This window comes from Eleutherodactylus coqui, chromosome 1 (genome assembly GCF_035609145.1).
Source record: "Eleutherodactylus coqui strain aEleCoq1 chromosome 1, aEleCoq1.hap1, whole genome shotgun sequence".
NCBI lineage: Eukaryota > Metazoa > Chordata > Amphibia > Anura > Eleutherodactylidae > Eleutherodactylus > Eleutherodactylus coqui.
The window spans coordinates 420,997,963-421,018,991 of record NC_089837.1 but is presented as its reverse complement, the minus strand read 5'-3'; the positions used below and the strand labels follow the sequence as shown (position 1 = coordinate 421,018,991).

The window sequence follows — 21,029 nt, the reverse complement described above, 5'->3', positions numbered from 1 at the left end:
TGGGAGGGAGATGGATATGGAGTCCCATCTTTATATACAGTGGTACTATCCTGCCTTGCCTAGGCCTCCAACAGTACAGTAGAGCTGCCATAAAATCCCAAGCCCTCTATTGACCCTGCCCTAATCTACACAGCAGACATGACAAGTGAGCTGCAGAAAACTGGAAGAGGTGTTCCAGAATTGTTGTATTATGGGGAATGCAAGTATTTACTAAAAGGAGATCTGATTGGTCAACTTTAATTAAAAGTAAGGACTAGAAGAGGTGTTATAGCCGTAGTTACACTTAGGAAACAAATATTGAATCATTCTAATGTTACGTTTCCAAGGTACTAAAGACGGCCGCTTCATGCTTCCCAAGTTGTGTCTGATTAGACGGCATCCTAGACAGAGCTGTATATTGGCTGTCCTCCTGGAAGCACTGCTTGATAAACATGGGCCTTGTGTTTTTTACTTTACTGGCTGTTACGGAGAATCTGGAAGCCAAAAGCACATCTTGTTTCCTATAAATAAACCCTAATAATCCGTGCATTAATATTCCGATTTAGAATGCTGGATGAGGCTGTTGACAAAGTGATCACATTTTCTGGCATCTGTACATATGGCCGAGTTTCTAAGCTGCAGAAACTTGGATTGGGTGTAAAACTCCTCTGGAAGTTACCCAGTTTAACGCTTCTGTTATTTTATATCCTGCTATATAGTTTTCCATTTGCGTTTATTGTTATGATTCAGTTCAGAGCAGCTCATAATCGTGAACATTATATAACGCATTTTTTACGGCTTCAATCGTTGACAAGACTTGAAACAGCCAATGAGTAGATTACTGTTCCGTTTTATGGAAATTAACGTTTTATTTATCAGTAGGTACGGTTCAATAAAAAAAAAGCAGCTTCCGGGGATTTATTGCCTTCAGAATAATGGCTTAATCTTTAGGATGAGTTTAAATAGGAGTTGTTTACCTTAACGCAGCCTTTCTTATCTGCAGACCAAGACGTTTGGAGGAGGTGGGAACGCTGGAAGCAATCTCAGTGCTGGGGCTGGAGGGAGTCGTAATAGGGAAGTGTTCCAGAAAGAAAAAATAATCAGAAGTGAAGGTAGATCAGAAGGAGTATATCGAGAGCTGGTAAGGTTTAACCACTAAACAAAGCATTACAGAATTGAAGAAAACAAATCTATCCTTTGGTCCTCTCTGTTCCTTTACTATTTTACTTTCTCCTCTTATGTTTGTTTGTATCGAGCAGTGTTCTTGGCATGGCGGAGCTTGTTGTATCGAGCAATTGTTACATGTATTGTTACGGCTTGGCTTACGCATTTTACCAGTCTTATATCTGCATAGATGTATCGTAATTTGCATTTAAAATGAAAAGGCTTGTACAAGTTTAACATAATCTAGTCGGATGTCTTTAATCCCCTTAAAATAAGTTCAAAATGGGTCCTATTCGGTCATGGACTACAAATGATATTTGAGATGCAGTCACGTAGGCTGATGTCACGCTGGCTGCATTTCTATAACTTTTGTAGCTGAATGTCTGCAGCTTTTGTTTGTGTCATGAACGAGTGATTCCACAGATCAGGGATGAACAACCTTTTGTGATCCAAGCGCCACACTGTAATATTGAACCAATTCCAACTAAAATTTAAAAGGGTATTTACTTTATGAGACATTCATGTCTTAGCAAAAGTATATGCTATAAATGTTTGATGGGTGCCGTTTCCACTTCCAGAATCCCCATCTATGAGAAGAATGGGAGTCCCCTACAATGTGGCTCTCTACATTGTAGGTGGGTGTTGTGGTAAGAGCCTAGCATTTCACAACTCTCATAAACTACAATGGAGAAAACCACCTATAACTCATATGCTTCTTTGTGGACTGCTAATCGGAGGTCAAGAGACCCCGTACTCCTGATATATGGAGAACCCAGGGGTGGCGTCGCAATGTACCCTTAGTAGTTGCTTGTTCTTGAGCTGCATGCCACTCCTGGCATTTCTATGCCCAGATGGTTGGGGCTGCACAGGATGGCATCAAGGATCGCAGGTCGTACCACCTCCTCCATATAAGTAGAGTTGTCCACCATCATTGTTTGCAGGGCAGGGGGAAGCAAGACTTCCTGGCTCTCTCTATAAGGCCCAGCAACATATATGCTGAAACTCTGGGCAAATTTTCATAATTAGTAAAACGGAGCTACTAGAGTTATTTAACACACCAGTGCCATTAAAGTAAGTCCATCGCCAGAAAGCAACCCATAAACCACTGCCAACAGTACTTTGGCGCTATGCTCACATGCAGGATCCTACTTGCAACCGTCCAAAATTATAGGCTGTAGATGTTCCCCATTTGTATGTAAATCAGATGCAGTCTGTCTGATTGGCGATCTTGCAACTCATTTTGGTGTGGGTGGTCTCGTGCTTAGTCCTCCACAGCCCCTCTCCTTGTCTGATGGTTCTAGAAGAGTGTGTAAGAATAGCCAGGACTTAGGCGCAAACCACAAGTAGAAGGAATCGGAGTGGTGAATGGTGATTCCATGGACACTGCCACTATTTAACTGTTCGGCATACTAGTGGTAGTAGGCTGTAAGCGCATTTCTGTATTTCTTCTTGTACGACACCGTATATCTGTGTCTTCCTTTTTGCGCTCCACACAGTGCTCGGCCCACCGGTATTTTTCTATATAGTTCACTTGTCTAATGATCAACATTTACAGCGCCAATCTTTAGACAAGGGGAGGCTGAGGTGTGGTTATAAAATCAATATAAGGGGTAATGTTATTGGGTAGTAGATATCAAGTTCCGGGCACATAGGATCTGGGATGCTCATCCTTGCCTTCCTCACTCCTCACCCACAAAGTCACCACTTCTGGTATAGAGCGGACTACTTATGTGCAAGCTCATAATGGATTAGTTCTGTTCATTACAAATGCGCACATAAGTAGTTCACTGTATAAAAGGAATGGTGGTTTTGTGGGTGCAGAATACGGAAACGGAGAGAAAGATGAGTATGAGATTAACACCCCCAGACTCAGCAACCCAGAAGCTACGTGACCATATCTGTAGTTTATGGGCCTCATAAGTGCTGACAGAGTCCCTTTTAAGTTGAGTACCAAGGTCACTTTGCTCTTGTGATCTTGGGGTTCCAATGTCACAAATTTTTGGCATATTGTTGCTCATAGTTCTGTCATGTCAGACTTATTGATGGTCAGGAGCGCTATCTTTTCTCCTTAGGGGGAGAGCACAGGCCACCACAGGCTTTCAAATTTGAAAAAAATTGAAAAAAGTCATAACCCCAGTGTACATGTTTCAGAGATGTATGAGCTGTGTGCACTTGTAGCAGAGCTGTATGAGCTGTGTGCACTTGTAGCAGAGATGTATGAGCTGTGTGCACTTGTAGCAGAGATGTATGAGCTGTGTGCACTTGTAGCAGAGATGTATGAGCTGTGTGCACTTGTAGCAGAGATGTATGAGCTGTGTGCACTTGTAGCGGAGATGTATGAGCTGTGTGCACTTGTAGAAGAGATGTATGAGCTGTGTGCGTGCGTAGGAGAGCTGTGTGCGCATTAAACGGCTGTGTGTGTGCATGTCTTGTAGAAGAGCTGTGTATGTGCTTGTATGTAGCAGAGCTATATGTGAATGCTGCAGAGTTGTGTGTGTGTGTGTGTGTATTGTGCGCACATACAATGTGCATGTAGCAGTGCTGTGCCGAGTATAATGTGGCCTTATGTGTTTGCACCATTGTTTAAATGGACACACCAGGTTTAATTGGAGCTGAGTGTTAACTCTGAACCCCTTTTTCTATATTAGAACACCAAGGTTAATGACAGTAGCCCCTCCACTTTGTTAGACCCCCATAGATGATTAAAGGGGTTGTCCCGCGAAAGCAAGTGGGGTTAAGCACTTTTGTATGGCCATATTAATGCACTTTGTAATATACATCGTGCATTAAATATTGGCCATACAGAAGTTATATACTTGCCCCCTCCGGTGTTGGCGTCCCCGTCTCCATGGCGCCGACCGAAGCCCTCTTCTGCCTGGATTAGACGCGCTTGCGCTGTCTGCACTCTTCTGTCCTGCTCCGGTGTGCTCGCGCCGCAGAGGTCTTCTGCACATGCGCAGAAGACCTGTGCGGCACGCCGGAGCGACCCCTTCAGCGGGACAGAAGAAGCAGACAGCGCAAGCGCATCTAATCCAGGCAGAAGGAGGCTTTGGTCGGCGCCATGGAGACGGGGACGCCAACACCGGAGGGGGCAAGTATATAACTTCTGTATGGCCAATATTTAATGCACGATGTATATTACAAAGTGCATTAATATGGCCGTACAGAAGTGCTTAACCCCACTTGCTTTCGCGGGACAACCCCTTTAAATTGGTGTAAAAAAATGTTTTTTTTTCTGTTTTCTATTGTCTAAACCTGGGGTTGCACTTATAGTCTGAAAAATACAGTATTTAAACTTTTTTATTTTGTTTTCAGTCAATTTTCCGATTGTAGCAATGATTTGTCTCTCAGTAATATAATTGCATTTGAAACTCGCTCTGGTCCTAACCCACTAAATAAGCGTTCATGTAATGCAAGAAAAAAATCTGGTGCTGGAGATCAATATAACATTTCCCCTTTAATGTGCAAATTTGCTAGAGCGACAGTAAATCTTTCGATCTTTTTTGTAAGCCCTGTGCTGATTATTTTGATGTCATTTCATGTTTTCAATAAAAAAAATACTGCATTTCTCTACAGAAGCACCATGTTTGTTGTTTGAATGCTCTTTTTGCTTTTTCTTCCAAAGCCTTCATGTTTTATCAGAGCACCATCACATTAAATAAATTGTCTGGTTTGGGGGGATTTAGTGTTTTGATACCTTAGATTGCTTTATTTAAATGCTTTGTGAAATCACCGAGGAGAATAGGATTATAGCATTGAAGAGAATATTGCACTGGAATAGGAAATGATCCCCAGCTAGTTACTGATTTCCTTCTGTGTGTATCTTTTACTAAAGGTTGATGAGAAGGCCCTGAGACACATCACAGAGATGGGCTTCAGTAAGGAGGCAGCCAGACAGGCACTCATGGACTTCAGCAACAATTTGGAGGCAGCTTTAAATTTCCTTATTGCTGGCAACAAACCAAAGCCTGTTCAAGGGCCACCACCCCGAGGTATGCATTACTGAGCTGAATGAATGGCTGGTGTCCTGACGCTGTAGGTTCCTTGGATTATGTGTTATTAGTATGCTTAAAAATAAGCTTACCTCGCACTGCTGGAGTTGTAGGTCCAAATCTGACCACGGGTATATTGGCTTTTTATGTTCTTTTGTGTATTTTTATCTCTTCTATTTCTCCGGCAATGAAAGAACAAGTGTGGTGGCTCAGTTGTCAGTGCTGCTGCCTTGCAGTGCTGGAGTTGTAGGTTCAAATCTGTATGGAGTTTTTCACAGTTGATATTGCCCTTGATGGGATTTGAACCTAGGATGCCAACAGTGCTTAACCATTGAGTTACATTGATTGAACAGCTACTGCTGCCATATCACTTCCATTTCCTGATTTCGATTTTTAATAAAATTGAATCAATTGAAAAAATGCCAGTGTGATCATAGACTCATTCAGGCATTCCTTACACCAAAAGCCTAAACCTCACACAAATATTTTGTGGTTTACCACTTAACATTTGGATTACTGCCAGCCGTTTTATTAAAAGTCCAGCAAACAGAGAAAACATAAGTCCGTACCGCTTCTATATAGATCAGTCCTTGGAGTTAAAATTCCGCACTCAGTTGGTGCTATGTTTTCAATAGAACTTAGAATAAATAGAACCGCCAAAGTAAAGAAAAAAGGCTACATCTTCATATGTATAGGAGTAGTAAATTGGGATTTTTAATGAATCCCAATAACAAAGAAGATACAGCAGCACTCATCACCAATGTCATGGAATGCGGTTTCTTTATTGCAAAACTTCACTGAGAAGTGACCTCACAAGTGCAATAGTTGGGACAGCTGTTTTGTAGCTTACTCAAGCTACCTGTTTCCCCCGAAAATAAGATAGGGTCTTATATCAATTTTGGTATACGTGCAGTGCTCGTCATGGCGATAACAAATATGTGAGCACTTTGATATTTCACTTGCTTGAGTTTGTGCCCCTATGCTAAATCAGCATATGCAAGAGATATGTGGAAGTGACCCCAATGTTCTGAAGGCCTGGAGAGGGTCAGCTGTCCATCAAACAGAGCAGATAGACATAAATTACTATTGAGACCAGAAGTAAAATGGATTATGCCCATGAATGTGCTAGGCACTTTAGGCTGCGGTGATCGTGTGTTTTAATAATCTGTATCCTTTCATATATGCTTTGCTTTTAGTATTGAGTAGAGGTTAGAGTGGGGTTACCTTCTATTAACCCTTTCCAATCCACTGTCTGACCTCTGAAGACATTATGATTTGAGGCTGTACAGCTCCGATGTTGGAAGACATCTCTCCAGGTTCTCTTACTGAATATTGCCAGCCTCTCTGCTGTCGGAGCCTATCCAATGTGTCACCTCATGCAGTACTGGCTTTAGCCAGCATATAGCGCCATTGTATAACGGCAGAAAAAGAGTAAGCCCCCTAGGAAAACCAGGATACAAATTGGATTGGAAAGGGTTAACACCATGACGTGATTCGCACGTGTAGCTTGAATGAGCGCAGAAACACGCAAAACAGCTGTCGCTAACTATTGCACTTGTGATGTCTCTGCACTCTGAAGTTTTGCAATAAGAAAACCATATTTAATGAAGTTGCTGGGTGCTGCTGTGTCTTCTTTGTTAATGTCTTTATTAAAAGTCAGGATTTGCTATTCCTATACATGTATTTATACAGCTTTAACCCCTTGAGTGGCAGGTTTCCTACCACCCTGTCGTGCCCACCAGGGCAGGTTTTTTAAAATGGTCTAATCATTGAATTTCAACTAGTTTTGCAGTTGTGTCTCAAAAGCCATAACTTTTTCATTTTTCCCATGACATGGCCATATGAGGGCTTGTTTTTTGCGGGACAAGTTGTGATTTTTTAAACAGGGGGGAGGAAAAAAAGAAGTGGGGAAAAAAGAAAAAAGGGGCCATGTCATTAAGGGGTTAAATAATGTATTAACTTCCTTCTCTGGGTCATTAGGATGCACATGGATACCACATGTGTGATTGTATTTTTGATTTTTTACAAAGTAAAGGGAGACAAGTGTTTTTTTTATTTTTTTAATAATTTTTTTACTTTTTTTTTTTTTAATTTTTTAAAAATTTTTTATTTTTTTTTGTCCCTTTAGGGGACTTCCACGGGGACCCATCAGGACCCCTGATCACATTCCAGGGGTCCGATGGTGACAGCCCTTTACATGCTGCAGTGACAGCCCTTTACATGCTGCAGTCACATAGACTGCAGCATGTAAAGGGTTAACACAGCAGAGATCGGAGGTTTTCTCTGATCTCTGCTGTAAGAGCTAGTACCTAGCTGTCCTCTGATAGCCAAGCACCAAGCTCTCCCTGTCACAGAGACCATCGGCTTGCTTCTGACAAGCCGATGGTCTCTATGGCAACCTGTAAACAAAGCAGGACATTGCCGACATGTCGGCAATATCTTCTGCTGGTTTTTCAAAGCCCTTGCTTTGTTCTCTGTGGGTCTGTGCAGGCAGAGCACACTGTCACAGCTTGTGGCATTGTGCTCTGCAGCTCCCATAGTGATACATAGCCCGGAAATCTTCCGGGCTATGTTGCTATGAGCAGTGGAGCTCGTCACGGAACTTTTCCGGGCGTGCCACTCAAGGGGTTAAGGGAGATTTTACTATTCCGGCTTACTTATGCTGTTCTTTCCATGATTTGGAGGTTCATTTTATTTTCTATTGTCCTCCTGGATTTGTTATTACAATAACACTTTAAATTATTTATTTAGATAAAACAGATATTTTAGTATGTGTAAAGAAAACCTGGGCTACCACAGACGGACCAGGTTCCGCATCCAGGAGCCTGTCCAGTCACCCTGCGTACCTGAATTTTCTGTATTGCTGATGACTGTGGCAGCTCGGTGTCGGTCATGTGCAGTACAGTTTACAAAGTTTTTTTTTTTTTTTCCGCGCCATCGCTAAACGTCAATGGGAGTACCCGCAGCCCATTCACAATGTTAATTAAAGTCAATGGAGGCCATCCCCATGGAGCTCCGGCAAAATAGAGCATCTGCAATTTTTCCTCCACTAGCGGTATACGCAATTCGTATCCACAAGTGTGCAGGAAAAATCGAAACTTCATGCCTTTCAATGCCCACATTTTGCCACGGACGCTGATTGTGGATTCCGCAACTGGAATCTGTCCGTATGAGACCTCGTCTTAGTGTTTTGACTTTAATGTTTTAATGCACAGTGCAAAGATATCATTGGCACAATATGCTGCTGACATCCCATTGTATCTTCCTGGATCAGCATGTCTTCTGCATCCAGCTGTTCTCTGCTTGGAGCGCCCGGCAATTATACAGCCGAGCGCTCCGAGCAGGGGATGAAAAACACAGCTGGACCGCTGTGTTCTTCATACCCCGCCTGTCTTCAGTGAGCGGGATAGACCTAAAACAATAGTATCAGCTGTATCCCGCTGTGAATTCCTGATAACTGATCGCTGATCTTTCAGCATGCTGAAAGACAACGAAAACTGCACAATGTCAGTGCACTTACACACACAATTATTGCTCAAAAGGCGGCTTTTGAGCGAATTTTGAACGATAATCGTTGCGTCTAAATGGGCTTTAAGTGAGATACATTATCAGTTCACTTACGCTGGCCTATTTGCATTTCGACTGGGTAAAGGATGTACATCGGTTTTCCAGAAAGCTGGCATTGTGCAGTTACCAGTGGAGATCAACCTCTCCTTATATCTATAGTGATTCTAAAATGGAAGCTATTGAAACACTCTGTGAGCTCCTTGAAGAAAATTGGACAGGTTCAATCAATGTCAAAGCACCATTTACTACCCTCCACACTAAATGAAAAACAATACTACCATTATCACAGTTTAGTAATATTAAGGCATTTACTAGGAAGGTATCCAAGTAGATTATGTCTATTAAACCCAATAGGAATACAATTTATTCCAATTTATCTCCACAGGAAGTGCGGGCACTTGAGGAGCTTCAGTCCAATCAGGACGTTGTGATAAAACCCTCTGACAAAGGGGGAAATATTGTAGTTATGAATAGTCTTGATTATCATATCATGGTTGCTAAATTTCTGGAAACAGAGAAAATGATCAGATATTAAAATATAACCCAACTATGGAATTTGTTAGAACATTTCACTATCTTTTACTTAAGGCCAAGGAGAATGAACTGTTGTCCAGGATGAATTCCAATTCATCTTTAATTCTACTCCTACCCAAGTTGCATAAAAAAGTGCTTCCTATTTCTGCCAATGACAATCTCACGTCACATGGAAGCACATATATAGATACAGTTCTCCGTCCCTTCATGATGTCCCTTTCATCATATTTACAAGATACAAAGGACACCATCAGCCACCATTGCCACGGACGCTTATTGTGGATTCCGCAATAGGAATCTGTCCGTATAAGACCTCGTCTTAGTGTTTTAACCTTAATGTTTTAATGCACATAGCAAAGATATCATGGGCACAATATGCTTCTGATATCCCATTGTATCTTCCTGGATCAGCTTGTCTTCTGCATCCAGCTGTTCTCTACTCGGAGCGCCCGGCAATTATACAGCCGATCGCTGGGAGCAGGGGATGAAAAACACAGCTGGACCGCTGTGTTCTTCATACCCCGCCTGTCTTCAGGGAGCGTAATACAGCTGAAACAATAGTATCAGCTGTTTCCCGCTGTGAATTCCTGAAAACTGATTGCTGATCTTTCAGCATGCTGAAAGACAACGATCAGCGACAGCTTAACGAAGACTGCACAATGTCAGTGCAGTTACACACAACAATTATCGTTCAGAGACGGCTTTAAGCGATTTCTGAGCGAAAATCGTTGTGTCTAAAAGGGCTTTTAGATGCAATGGTCAATAACACCCATATCATCGAAGGGATTAGATATTGGCAAAGGACTCCTGCTTTGCATCATAGTCCCCAATCCAACACGATATCAGGCTGCTGGTGTTTTCCCATGCAGGCTGTGGCCTAACAAAGGCTAGGCCTAACGTGGCTGTTGCACCTATTATGCCCTGCCATTCATCATGTGGTTGAAGTGTGACATAAAAAGAAATTTAGAAAACTATATCATAATTGCTGTTGTTATTCAACACATTATATGTACCCCAAAACAGTGCCATCAAAATACAAAATACATAATTTCTTGTGAAAAACCAGCACTCGGGCAGCTACATAGGTAGCAAAATTTAAACACAAAAAAAATCACTTCCTCCTGAAGGCTCAAACTTTTTGGATTGTTGTAGATTCCACAGGTCTTCCGCTGAGTGGAGCCTTTCTTCATCTGTTCCTATGTCCTTCTTGTTCCCCAATAATTCAGTGCTCTCACGACGGCTTCACATTAATGTCCACGTCCTAAAAATAGTGGTCATCTAGAGTTGCCATTGAGCGGAGGCAGAGAAACCCTGCAGCCACCTTCAACTTCTACAACAATTTTTAATTTATTTTTTTTTACATTTTGAATGCACGCTAAAAAAGATTTTGTAGGAGGGGTTTAAATTAGTGTTTTACTTGGTGATTCTTAATTAAAAACATAATACAAATGAACATAATTGTGTTTAACATGTCAAATGTCATATGGACAGGTAAAGGAAAAGGTCGAGGAAGAACACGTGCGGAAGCAGATGACGAATTAACAAATGCTAGACCTTCCGCACCTAGTACACTGTTTGATTTTCTGGAGTCCAAAATGGGAACTTTTTCACTAGAAGGTAAGCTAATCTGTTTCAATTCCATCTGGAAAATGGCTGAGGGATGGGGGTTAGCTGCTGAGGGAGGGCATAATAATCCACCCACCTTGCCTGCTCGGATGGATGAATTCTGGAGCAGTCAGTCAAGTGTGCATGTATTCAGAATGAAGAAAGGGAAGAAAGCCACTGTTGTTATCTCTCTGAAAATGGTTGAAATCCAAGTGTCTGATATATAGCTCCTCTGGCATCTGCTGTCGGGGAATGCCCTCATACATGTTGCGTGATCAGTTGGTCCTACTAAAATTGATCGGCTCGGTTGATATACATCTAATTTGGGGGTCACAATTATCAGGTGCTTAAGTGGATTCCATGGTACTGGAATTCTTCTATTGGAGCACTGGAGAAGATGAGATGGATAATTTTATTCAGAGTTTAGCTCCACACCTGAAAATTCTGGAGGATTGTCTTTTCCGCACCCATTCGGCCAACTTGGAAGTGTCGAAGGTTGCCACACCAACAAACGATCTAATGGAATTCTTTCAAGGCATAGATCACTGGTGACTTTTCTGGAGTTCCCCACAGCCACCTGCCCTACCAGCAATGGCTCCGCCACCTCTCAGGTCATTCTAACAACCAATAGGTTATGACAGCTCCCCTCCCAGGTGTGAAGACAGGTCACATTGTGGGGCTTCGTATTACAGCCCCCATGAGCACTAGTATGCACTTTTGTCTCCTGGCCAACATTATCATGGGAATAGATGGTGGGCAATTGGTCGTTGAAGTCGGTGGTTGGTGAGATACGTTGGGTCGATGGATGGGTAGTTTGATGAGTTGGGTGGGTATATTGGATTGGGTGGTAATTGGGATTGGACATAGTTGGGTAAAGCCATTCATGTGGCTACTAAGAAGCCAATAGAGATGGAGACCTATCCCTGGATTTTCAGTTTGTTTGTGTCGGCGTGTCACGAAACTTTGCAAAGCTCCAGTCTACAGAGTATCAATAAAATAAAATTATTTCACCCTCTTATTTGCTAATAATGTAGTTTCTCCACAGAGTAGAGTCATCCATATGTTTTTCAGACACAAAGCTATATATCCTATATGTGTGGTATGCATATATAATAATATGAGAGGGGGAAAAAAAGACAGTTGATGAGAAATTTTTATTAGATTCCCAATCCAGATGCAAAATGAGCCATTAGCTAATATTTTGACCAAAATATGTAATCTTGATATTTTGGCTTTAATATGTAAGCTCACAACCTGTGTCAGGGGTGTCTATTGTCTTGTGAGTCCCTAAGGCCTCATGTCCACAGGCATAATTCATTTAACAAATCCGCGCTTGAAATACGCAGATCAGTTTTCCTATAGGGAATCATTGCCCATCCGCGGTTAATTTAACAGCTGCGGATGTGATTTATTTTGATATGCGGATTTTACATGAGGGGAAAAACAAAACAGCATGTGCACTGCTCCATTTTAACGCGGATCACACGCGGATGGGTCCTATTGATCTCTATGGGTGTGGAAAAATACATTTGCGGATGCACAGCAGATTTGGAAGTTAAATTCAATTATGATGGGGAAAAGGCTGGGAAGTGGGACCGTGATCCGCATGTGAAAATTCTGCAATCTGTGATCTCCCGCAAGCCAAAAAAAAATACAATTTAAAGATCGTCCGCAGTGCATCCGGGGCGGAAATCCGCATCAAATATCCACGCTGGCCGTATTATGCCTGCGGACATGAAGTCTAGCTAAGTTAACAGTCAAAACTAAATTAGTTGATATGAATTGCAAAACCGATGGCAGATGCAAATTGTAAATCCAGAGGCAGCGATAGGTTGAAGAAATGATGGGGCTCTGTGAATAGAGTCCTGCCTTGGAACAGCTCCCCGCAGTATAATCTGCATATCAGTCTCTGAATCTTATCCCAGGTATTCCTTGTATGGTTTGGTTGTAGTTTCTGTATACTTACACAAAAGCACACCTACATTGTCTGTAATGTATGGGTACACTGGATTTCAGTTACTATTTGTGCATTTGTTGTTTGTGACCTTACACGATCTGTGCAAAAAGCTGGTTACATGGCAGCATTGGTAAAAGGTCATATTTACAGCGGTGCATACTTTATATGGGTGATACAGCGGCAGTGGGTTAAGAGGCCTTTTATGGGAGCAGAGGTTCTATCAGGGTCACATGGTGGCATTGGAAAAAAGGGGCATTTTACAGTAGTGTTGGCTTTATCAGGGACACGTGGCCTTGTGGAGAAAAGAAGGGATTGTGTGTGATTACATCAAGGTAACAATGAGACCTTTCCTCATAACATATCAGTGTTCTGGTAGGGAAGTCCATGGCGCAGATCCTCCACCAATCTGTAGACAGCTGATATGGACAGTTGGCAGAAGGTAGAAAGTTGGTCAGCGTATTGCATAAGGGTTGTGGAAGTGGCCTCTTCAAGCCTGCAGTGAGATAATTGGATGAACCCACATAGCCTCCACTTCCTCCTCATGCTCCCTGAACAGGAGGACCAGAACTGTGGATGCATATGGACTGTATTGGCTATACTAAATTGACACCTTTATCTGGCTGGTCCAGGTCCTCTTGGTCCTCCTATTCAGTGCGCCTGGTACTCCTTTTTGTTGCTTCTTCAGGGAGGTTTCAGCTGTACCATGGGGTTTGGCTGCCGCTGTGGTGAATTGCCCACGTATGTGTGGTGCCGAAGCACAACCGCTGAAGGTACCGTTATTCCCAGGGCCGTAACTATAGAGGATGCAGGGGATGCGGTTGCACCCGGGCCCAGGAGCCTTAGGGGGCCCATAAGGCCTCTCTTCTCCATATAGGGAGCCGAATACTATGAATAAAGCATTATAGTTGGGGCCCTGTTACAGGTTTTGCATTGGGGCCCAGAAGCTTCAAGTTACACCTCTGGTTATTCCTGTATCTTTCCACTGCATTTCATCTTGAAGCCCCTCTGCACTATGGAGCACTGTTCCTTTTATTGCTCATATATTTGAAGGGCAAGCTCTGAAGCCAAGAAATAGCCCCAAATCAATCAGACAAAGCACTCTATACGATCATGTGACCTTCCTGCCGGTGTCTTTAGTGGTTGGGATGAAGGCAACATAATTGAGCCAGATCCTGCTTTTTTTTCTTTATGATAAACCTATAACACGCACAGGTGAAATCCAGATCCGCGATGCATGTGCGTGCTACATGGACAAGGATTATCATTGGTCCATTTTTATGCATGCAAAATGGAAACTTTCACTTGAATAAGGTCTAGGACTGATATTTTACGATTTCTTTTTTTTTACATAAAAACAGACACTTGGTTCTCTCTACAGTTGTGTTTTTTTACACATACAATATTATCTGTTGTTTCGGGCAAAAATATTGCATTGCACTTGCCGTGCTGCTGATGGCATGCTTTGCTTCTTATGACTTCTTAAATTATCATAAAAAGCGGTAGATTTCATTCTGCAGGTACCTGGCCGCTCCTGCCAAGACACCTTACTGCTTTTGTTAACATGACTAGAACATATTGTGATGGGATGTATACATCCCGCACAGAAGAAATTGCTTGCGTTTATTCTCGGCTGGTAGGGTTTGTGCTTTCTTTTCTTTTTATAAGAGCTTGCATCTTAATTACTTGAACTACTTTGATTTGGACTTCTTACAATTTTACTTTACAAGTTCTTTATACTTATAAGGCTACAATCTCAGCTATTTGGAACTTAGGTGAATCCTCAAACAATACAGAAAAAAGAGTTAAGCGATTAAAGGGGTTATCTGGGGAAAAGAACGTTTTTCAAACAGGCTCAGAGCGGGGGAATGACATAAAAAAGCTATACTTTCATTCCCTGCTACCACACCGATGCTCATTCCCTCGGTGGAGCCCACTCTGGCTACAGAGTAATGGCATCTTGATGACAGGATATGTGACCGCTGCAGCTAATCACCAGTTGAAGGAAGCTGGTGATTGGCTCCAAATGTCACATATTCCTGGTTTTGGGGAAGTAATCGCTGTCTCGCTGCAGCAGGAGGTAAAGACCACCAGGCCATGGGGAGTAGGTGATGTGAATATGGCTTCTTTTCAATTATTCCACCACTCATAGCCTGTTGGACAAAAATGTTCCTCCCCAGATAATCCCTTTTAAGTTTGCTTTATTTTAGTCTTCTAGATTTTAAAGTTAAAGGGGTTGTCCCGCGAAAGCAAGTGGGGTTCAGCACTTCTGTATGGCCATATTAATGCACTTTGTAATGTACATTGTGCATTAATTATGAGCCATACAGAAGTTATTCACTTACCTGTTCCGTTGCTAGAGTCCTCGTCTCCATGGAGCCGTCTAATTTTCAGCGTCTAATCTCCCGATTAGACTCGCTTGCGCAGTCCGGTCTTCTCTGTGTTGAATGGGGCCGCTCGTGCTGGAGAGCTGCTCCTCGTAGCTCCGCCCCGTCACGTGTGCCGATTCCAGCCAATCAGGAGGCTGGAATCGGCAATGGACCGCACAGAAGACCTGCGGTCCACCAAGGGTGAAGATCCCGGCGGCCATCTTCACAAGGTAAGTAAGAAGTCACCGGAGCGCGGGGATTCGGGTAAGTACTACCCGTTTTTTTTTTTTTATCCCTGCATCGGGTTTGTCTCGCGCCAAACGGGGGAGCTATTGAAAAAAAAAAAAAAACGTTTCGGCGCGGGACAACCCCTTTAACTTCAAAAAGAACGGCTTTGATTGGTAACTGGTGACATCCTTGGTTGGCTGCGGGTGTTCCCAAAAAGGGTCCTATGCGTTTCTGAATGACCGTGTTCCCTGATGTAAATACGCACATTAAAAAAAATGCAGCATGTCCTATTTTGGTCTTCACTATAGACCAAAATAGCCGATTTAAATCAATGGGACTGTGTAAATACACAGTGAATATGCATTATACGTGCGTATTCACGCATGAAATTAATGGGGCCTTCTTTGTTTTGTTTTTTTTGCATGGGTGAAAAACACAATGAGTACAGGCACAAAAGGGAATAAGCAGGGAATACGCACACTTTGCATCCGTGAAAACACTGCGTACTTCACAGGCCGAAACTGAATACACCTGTGTGAATGAGCCCTAAATAGAGATGAGCGAGTATACTCGCTAAGGCTAACTACTCAAATGAGTAGTGCCTTAGCCGAGTATCCTGCCGCTGGTCTGTAAAGATTCGGCTGCTGGCGCGGGTGACAGGTAAGTTGCGGCGGTGAGCAGGGGGGAGAGGGAGAGGGAGAGAGAGGTTGATCTGGATTATGATTTCTCCAGCAGGCTTTGGGGTATTTTGCCGCTTCCGAATTATGTCGTGTGCACACATCATCGTGGAGCAAATTAGACACAAGCTATCAGCCTCATATCCAAAATGGCTCTCTGCCCAGAAACAGCCAGACAGGGCCTTTTATTGTACAGACACACAATGGGCGTGCAACAGGTTACATCAGTAACATATAGGATTCTCATTTGTCGGATCATATAGAATCCCCCGCCTCCCCTTCTCCCTACCTCTCTCAAGTAGAAGCCTTTGTCTTTAACATGTGTCCAAATCTGAAAGTGAAAGTAGATATCCCTTTGTTCAAGAAGATTCTGTGTGTGGGGGATGGGGAGGACTGGGAAAACACTCAAGCAATAACATAACACTGTGATTTAACTCTTTCCTTATGCAGCAGAGTTCCACCTTAGGCTGAAGTCACAAAACACACATAATACGTCTAGTGCAAATCGATAGACATTTTACACCAACCAATCATCATGTCTATCACAAGGTCTCACCTCCGTTCCTCCCCGCCGGCCCCCGAATCTTTACAGACGAGCGGGAGGATATTCGGCTAAGGCACTACTCGCTCGAGTAGTTAGCCTTAGCGAGTATACTCGCTCATCTCTAGCCCTAAAGTATATGTGAATCGGCTCAGCTCGCCCTTCTCTATAACGTGATGCCCGCAGATCAGGCGCCATGTGCAACCTGACACATTCCCTATAGGCGGTTTTACAGTGATCTGTGTATTTGGGATGTTTGGTTCATGTCTGAAGATCTGAGGTTGTAGAGACCGTTTAGGATGTTCCTAATCTCACTGCATTAAATCTAAATGGAAATGCTTCTACAATCTCACTTTATTGTAAGAGAAGTTATCCCGATGGTGGTTGCAGTCAATAAACGTCCTGCTGTGTACAGTGGGAAGGGGAATTGGTTAGCAAATAGTTTTTTCTCCAAGTACATATTTAATGCCTCACTATACACAATGTCCAGAGACTTTAATTGCTGCTGCGGACGTTCAAATTACTACAGCATCTCATTTACTAAATGTTAAACTCTATCTGGCTGTGTTCCTTGTGAGATTAGGTTTGCCAATCAATTTGTAGGAGTTTTTCCCCAAACCATTATTGACAGTCATGTCTGTGTGAAAAATATTCTGCTTGATGGATTTTTATGCCTCTTTAATGAAATGCAAACCTCTTCTACAGCTTTATAACCACATAAACGGTGAGCTGTAAGGCAGGGAATGTCACGGCTGATGAATATATTACAGTTTACTTGCAATGTTATAAATGTACAGTACCTGAAATATATATTTATATACTGTATACTCGCTGCCAGCCTCCATGTGTCCATTAATCTAGGCAGATCCGTATGCTGCATGGGAATGCTTTGTTTAAGCACCGCGGCACACTACATTAAGCCACCTGTACCCTAAAACTAACCGCTTATTTAAGTGTTTGTCGTACCTTATGTGTTCTGAGATGATGGTTACTGGTTCTAATTAACTAAATGGATACTAAGGACTGCAGATTCCTGTCTGGAGAAAGCAGCTGAGGTATAAGGATACTAGGCAAGGCGTTTCTAAAATCCAGAAAATATAATAATGTCATAAAACTGTGCTAAACCAATAATCTATACCTCCTAATGACTGTAAAATGTGGCATATAAATGCTCCAGCGCTATACATAAAGCGCATTATTCCAGGTGTGTCCTGAAGTAAAGTCAGTATTCTTAATAGAAGATAATGCACAATATAAAATGATCATACATTTGATTACTCCCGTCCTTCCCGGCAGCACCGCACCTGAGATCTATGTGCATTCACTAGTATGTTTGCAATTGTAACCCAACGTCTGAATCCCTATTTGCCGGTCATATAAAGTGCTGCCCACAAAACCGCCTAGGTGCCATCACATTGGCGCACATTAGCAAAGTCTGTAGCTGCTGAGGTGCAATTGCCTAGAAATTTGGGAGGTATTTATGTATGGTGGTACTTACACCTTTCTTTGTACAGAGCAAGGTAGGTACCCACGCTGTCACCCGCTGAAGTTTGTGTATGGCACACAGATATTGACTCTCTTTAGATTGCCGTGCGTGCTTCCCCGTGGACTTATATTGGAAAGTGTGCACACAGCAATCTGAAGAGAGTCCGATTTTCACACAAACTATTTAAAAGTTGGGCCCAAACTTCTCAGGTGCATCTCGCATCAGACACACAGTTACCCTGTCCTTGTGCTGACCGATGTGATCAGACAAAAATGGCACATGCTGAGATTTATTTTCTTCGTGATTAAAAAGTCGGCGAATATGCCATGACCGCTTTCTTTCATGAGGCATATCGTAAAATACAAACACTAAATGCTCCCCACCGAACTAGATTATAAAACGTAACTTTTAGTGAATACATAATAAATGTTTAATAATACATTTCAGCAGGGGCTTTTTCTTTTTCCGTCTGGCTCACTATTCACATTACTGTTGGATGCTTTCCTGCAGTTTACTTCTGTCCACCCTGTAATGATAGTACTGTGAGTTTTCTGCAGTTTTCATTAGACTCTGCAAAACCTGGGGATTTCGCCACAACTTTCAGAAGCATTGCAACAAAAAACTATGGCATTGCCATGATTTTTCTTTTTAACTATCCGACACCCGGGTCCAGGGAGTACGCAGCCGGCATGCAGGTGGTGTACAGTATTTGGGTTAAGCCTTATTCACACAAGCATTTTATCACTGCTATTAAAACGTTGGTTGAAAATCATGACCATCGGAAGCATAGAATTTCAATGCATTCGTTCAGATGGGCGATGTTTAGCCGCATAAAATCGTCCGACTGGAAACATACAACATACTCTGCCGATTCTGGCAGCCACCTTTACACACGACAGGGAAAGATAGGTCTTGCCTTATGTTTTGGCCGCGTTCAGCTGGCAGCTCCCATAGAAGCCTATTGGAGCTGCTGGGAGGGAGAGGGACTTTAGCAGTGGCTAGCGATGTTAAACTCCCTCCCCCTCTGTTTGCCAGCAGCTCCCATAGGCTTCTGTGGGAGCTCCTATTGCAGGCAGCTGCTGGCAAAGTGAGGGGATTTAAGCAGTGCTAGCGCTCCTAAACTGTGACAGCTGGCTCTATTAAGCCAGTTGAAGTATTTTTCCCCGGACCGATGGAATTACGTAAATGCGCCACACCCGGCCGTGTGGATGGGCGAGAAAATGCTAGGTTTAGCTGCAACTTGGTTGCGGCTTTCTCTCGTTCATGTGATTTTCAGCCGTGATCCAGGCAGCCAAAAATCTCAATGTTCATATGAATGAGGCCTTAGACTGTATTTACATGGGTGCCTTTCATGCGCTATTTTTTTTATTGCGAGATGCACAGAAATTGCACATTAAAAAGCCTCCTTGTTTTTAATGGGTTAATTTACATGAATGATTTTTATTTTTTTTCCCTCTGCTTTGGCACACAGTACGATAAAAAAGAATTGCAGCATGATCTATCTTTGGGTAATTCTTTTCAGGAATCGTTCATTAATTTCTCCGAAAGCCCCCAAAAAGTTGCATTTGCATTTAAATGCAATTTTCATGTGATGTGATGTTTTTTTTTTTTTTTTTACTATTGCAAGGCATATAATGCGTGTGTGTTTCTCGCAAACCACTTCAGAGTCCCGTGTAACATTGCAAGTTTAAGCTTGGGTTCTCACACGCCGGATTTCCGGCAGAAGTCTCGCGGTTTGGCCACAGCGAAAAAACGCGGGATTTCCGCCAGGAGAAGCGCTTCTTCAAAGCCCCCGGCACTTAGCCGCGGGTTTTGAAGCGGCCCGGCCGCTCGCTCTTCCGCTGCGGACGGCGCTCCCATAGAGGAGAGCACGGCCGCAGCGGAGGAAGAAAAAGAATCAGCATGCTGCGGCCGGCTAAACCACGCCGCAGTGCCGGCTTCTGCCAGCTTTGCCGCGGCGAATTTGCCGTCCCGTGTGGACGAGATTTCTGAAAAATCTCGTCCACATGGCTGGCCAATTACAGGATTAGCGTCCGCAGGCGGATTTGCTGCGGCGAAATCCCGCACGGAAGTTCCGCAGCAAATCCACCCGTGTGAACCCAGCCTAAGAGTGCAATATCGATGCGAGTCTCTTAGACTGATATTGCTCTCACCCATGTAAATACAACTTGGACTAATGTAGATTATTTGTATAGTAGTCATAGCAGTTTTATGACTATTAGTGCAGATGTTCTTCAGTTAACTTTTATTACGGTGACTTCCCCAGTGTTCTTCAGTCAGTTTTATCTTTTTATTTTATTTTTTTGTAAGGAGGGAAAGTTTCAAGTATTAAATTGCAAAGAACTAAAGGGAATGGGAATGGGTAAAAGTGCAAACATGTGAAATGGCCAAATAGTGGTTCATTCCCAGCATTAATAGCCCTTTCAGAGAAAATTGTCATGTGTTCAGATATCGACATTTAAAGTGTTTCCATGGAAGTAAGAACAGATGAACAATCTGTACCAGCAATTCACTTGAAAGCTAGTAATGGCCTGTAATGACTTTTTATACCAGTGTCTCACATTATGCTTTTTGTTCTGCTGAAACTGTAAAGTCCATAAACCACTTTCACTAAGATGCTTTTATGCTACACCGATTCTGTCTTTTTGTTTTATAACACCTTGAAAAGTCAGATCAATGGCTTAATATAGGGGTGATGATGCATACATCTACGTATATATCTGTGTGCATAAATAGTGTAGCAAGGCAGCTACTGAAATGTGTGATTGGGGTATATCTCATCCAGGGAAAGTTGGATGAGATGGAAGAAACCCCAGAGAAGCTGTGATGAGGTAATTAGCAACCAGCTGGAGGTGGTCTGTAGGAGACCTGTGAACTGCTCGAGGAGTACTCTGAACCTGCAATGTGACAGGCTACTGCAAGAGCCCATGAGA

The 21,029-nt window shown here is 42.8% G+C and overlaps 1 protein-coding gene across 1 annotated transcript in view; it reads left to right on the top strand.

Annotated features, from left to right (window-relative positions):
• Positions 1–21,029, top strand: part of TDRD3 (tudor domain containing 3) — a 271,283-nt gene that overhangs the window by 206,292 nt on the left and 43,962 nt on the right. Inside the window, exons 8-10 of the mRNA XM_066581368.1 lie at positions 983–1,120; positions 4,979–5,135; positions 10,728–10,853. Of these exons, the coding sequence (XP_066437465.1) occupies positions 983–1,120; positions 4,979–5,135; positions 10,728–10,853 (421 nt within the window). The remainder of the gene's footprint in view (positions 1–982; positions 1,121–4,978; positions 5,136–10,727; positions 10,854–21,029) is intronic.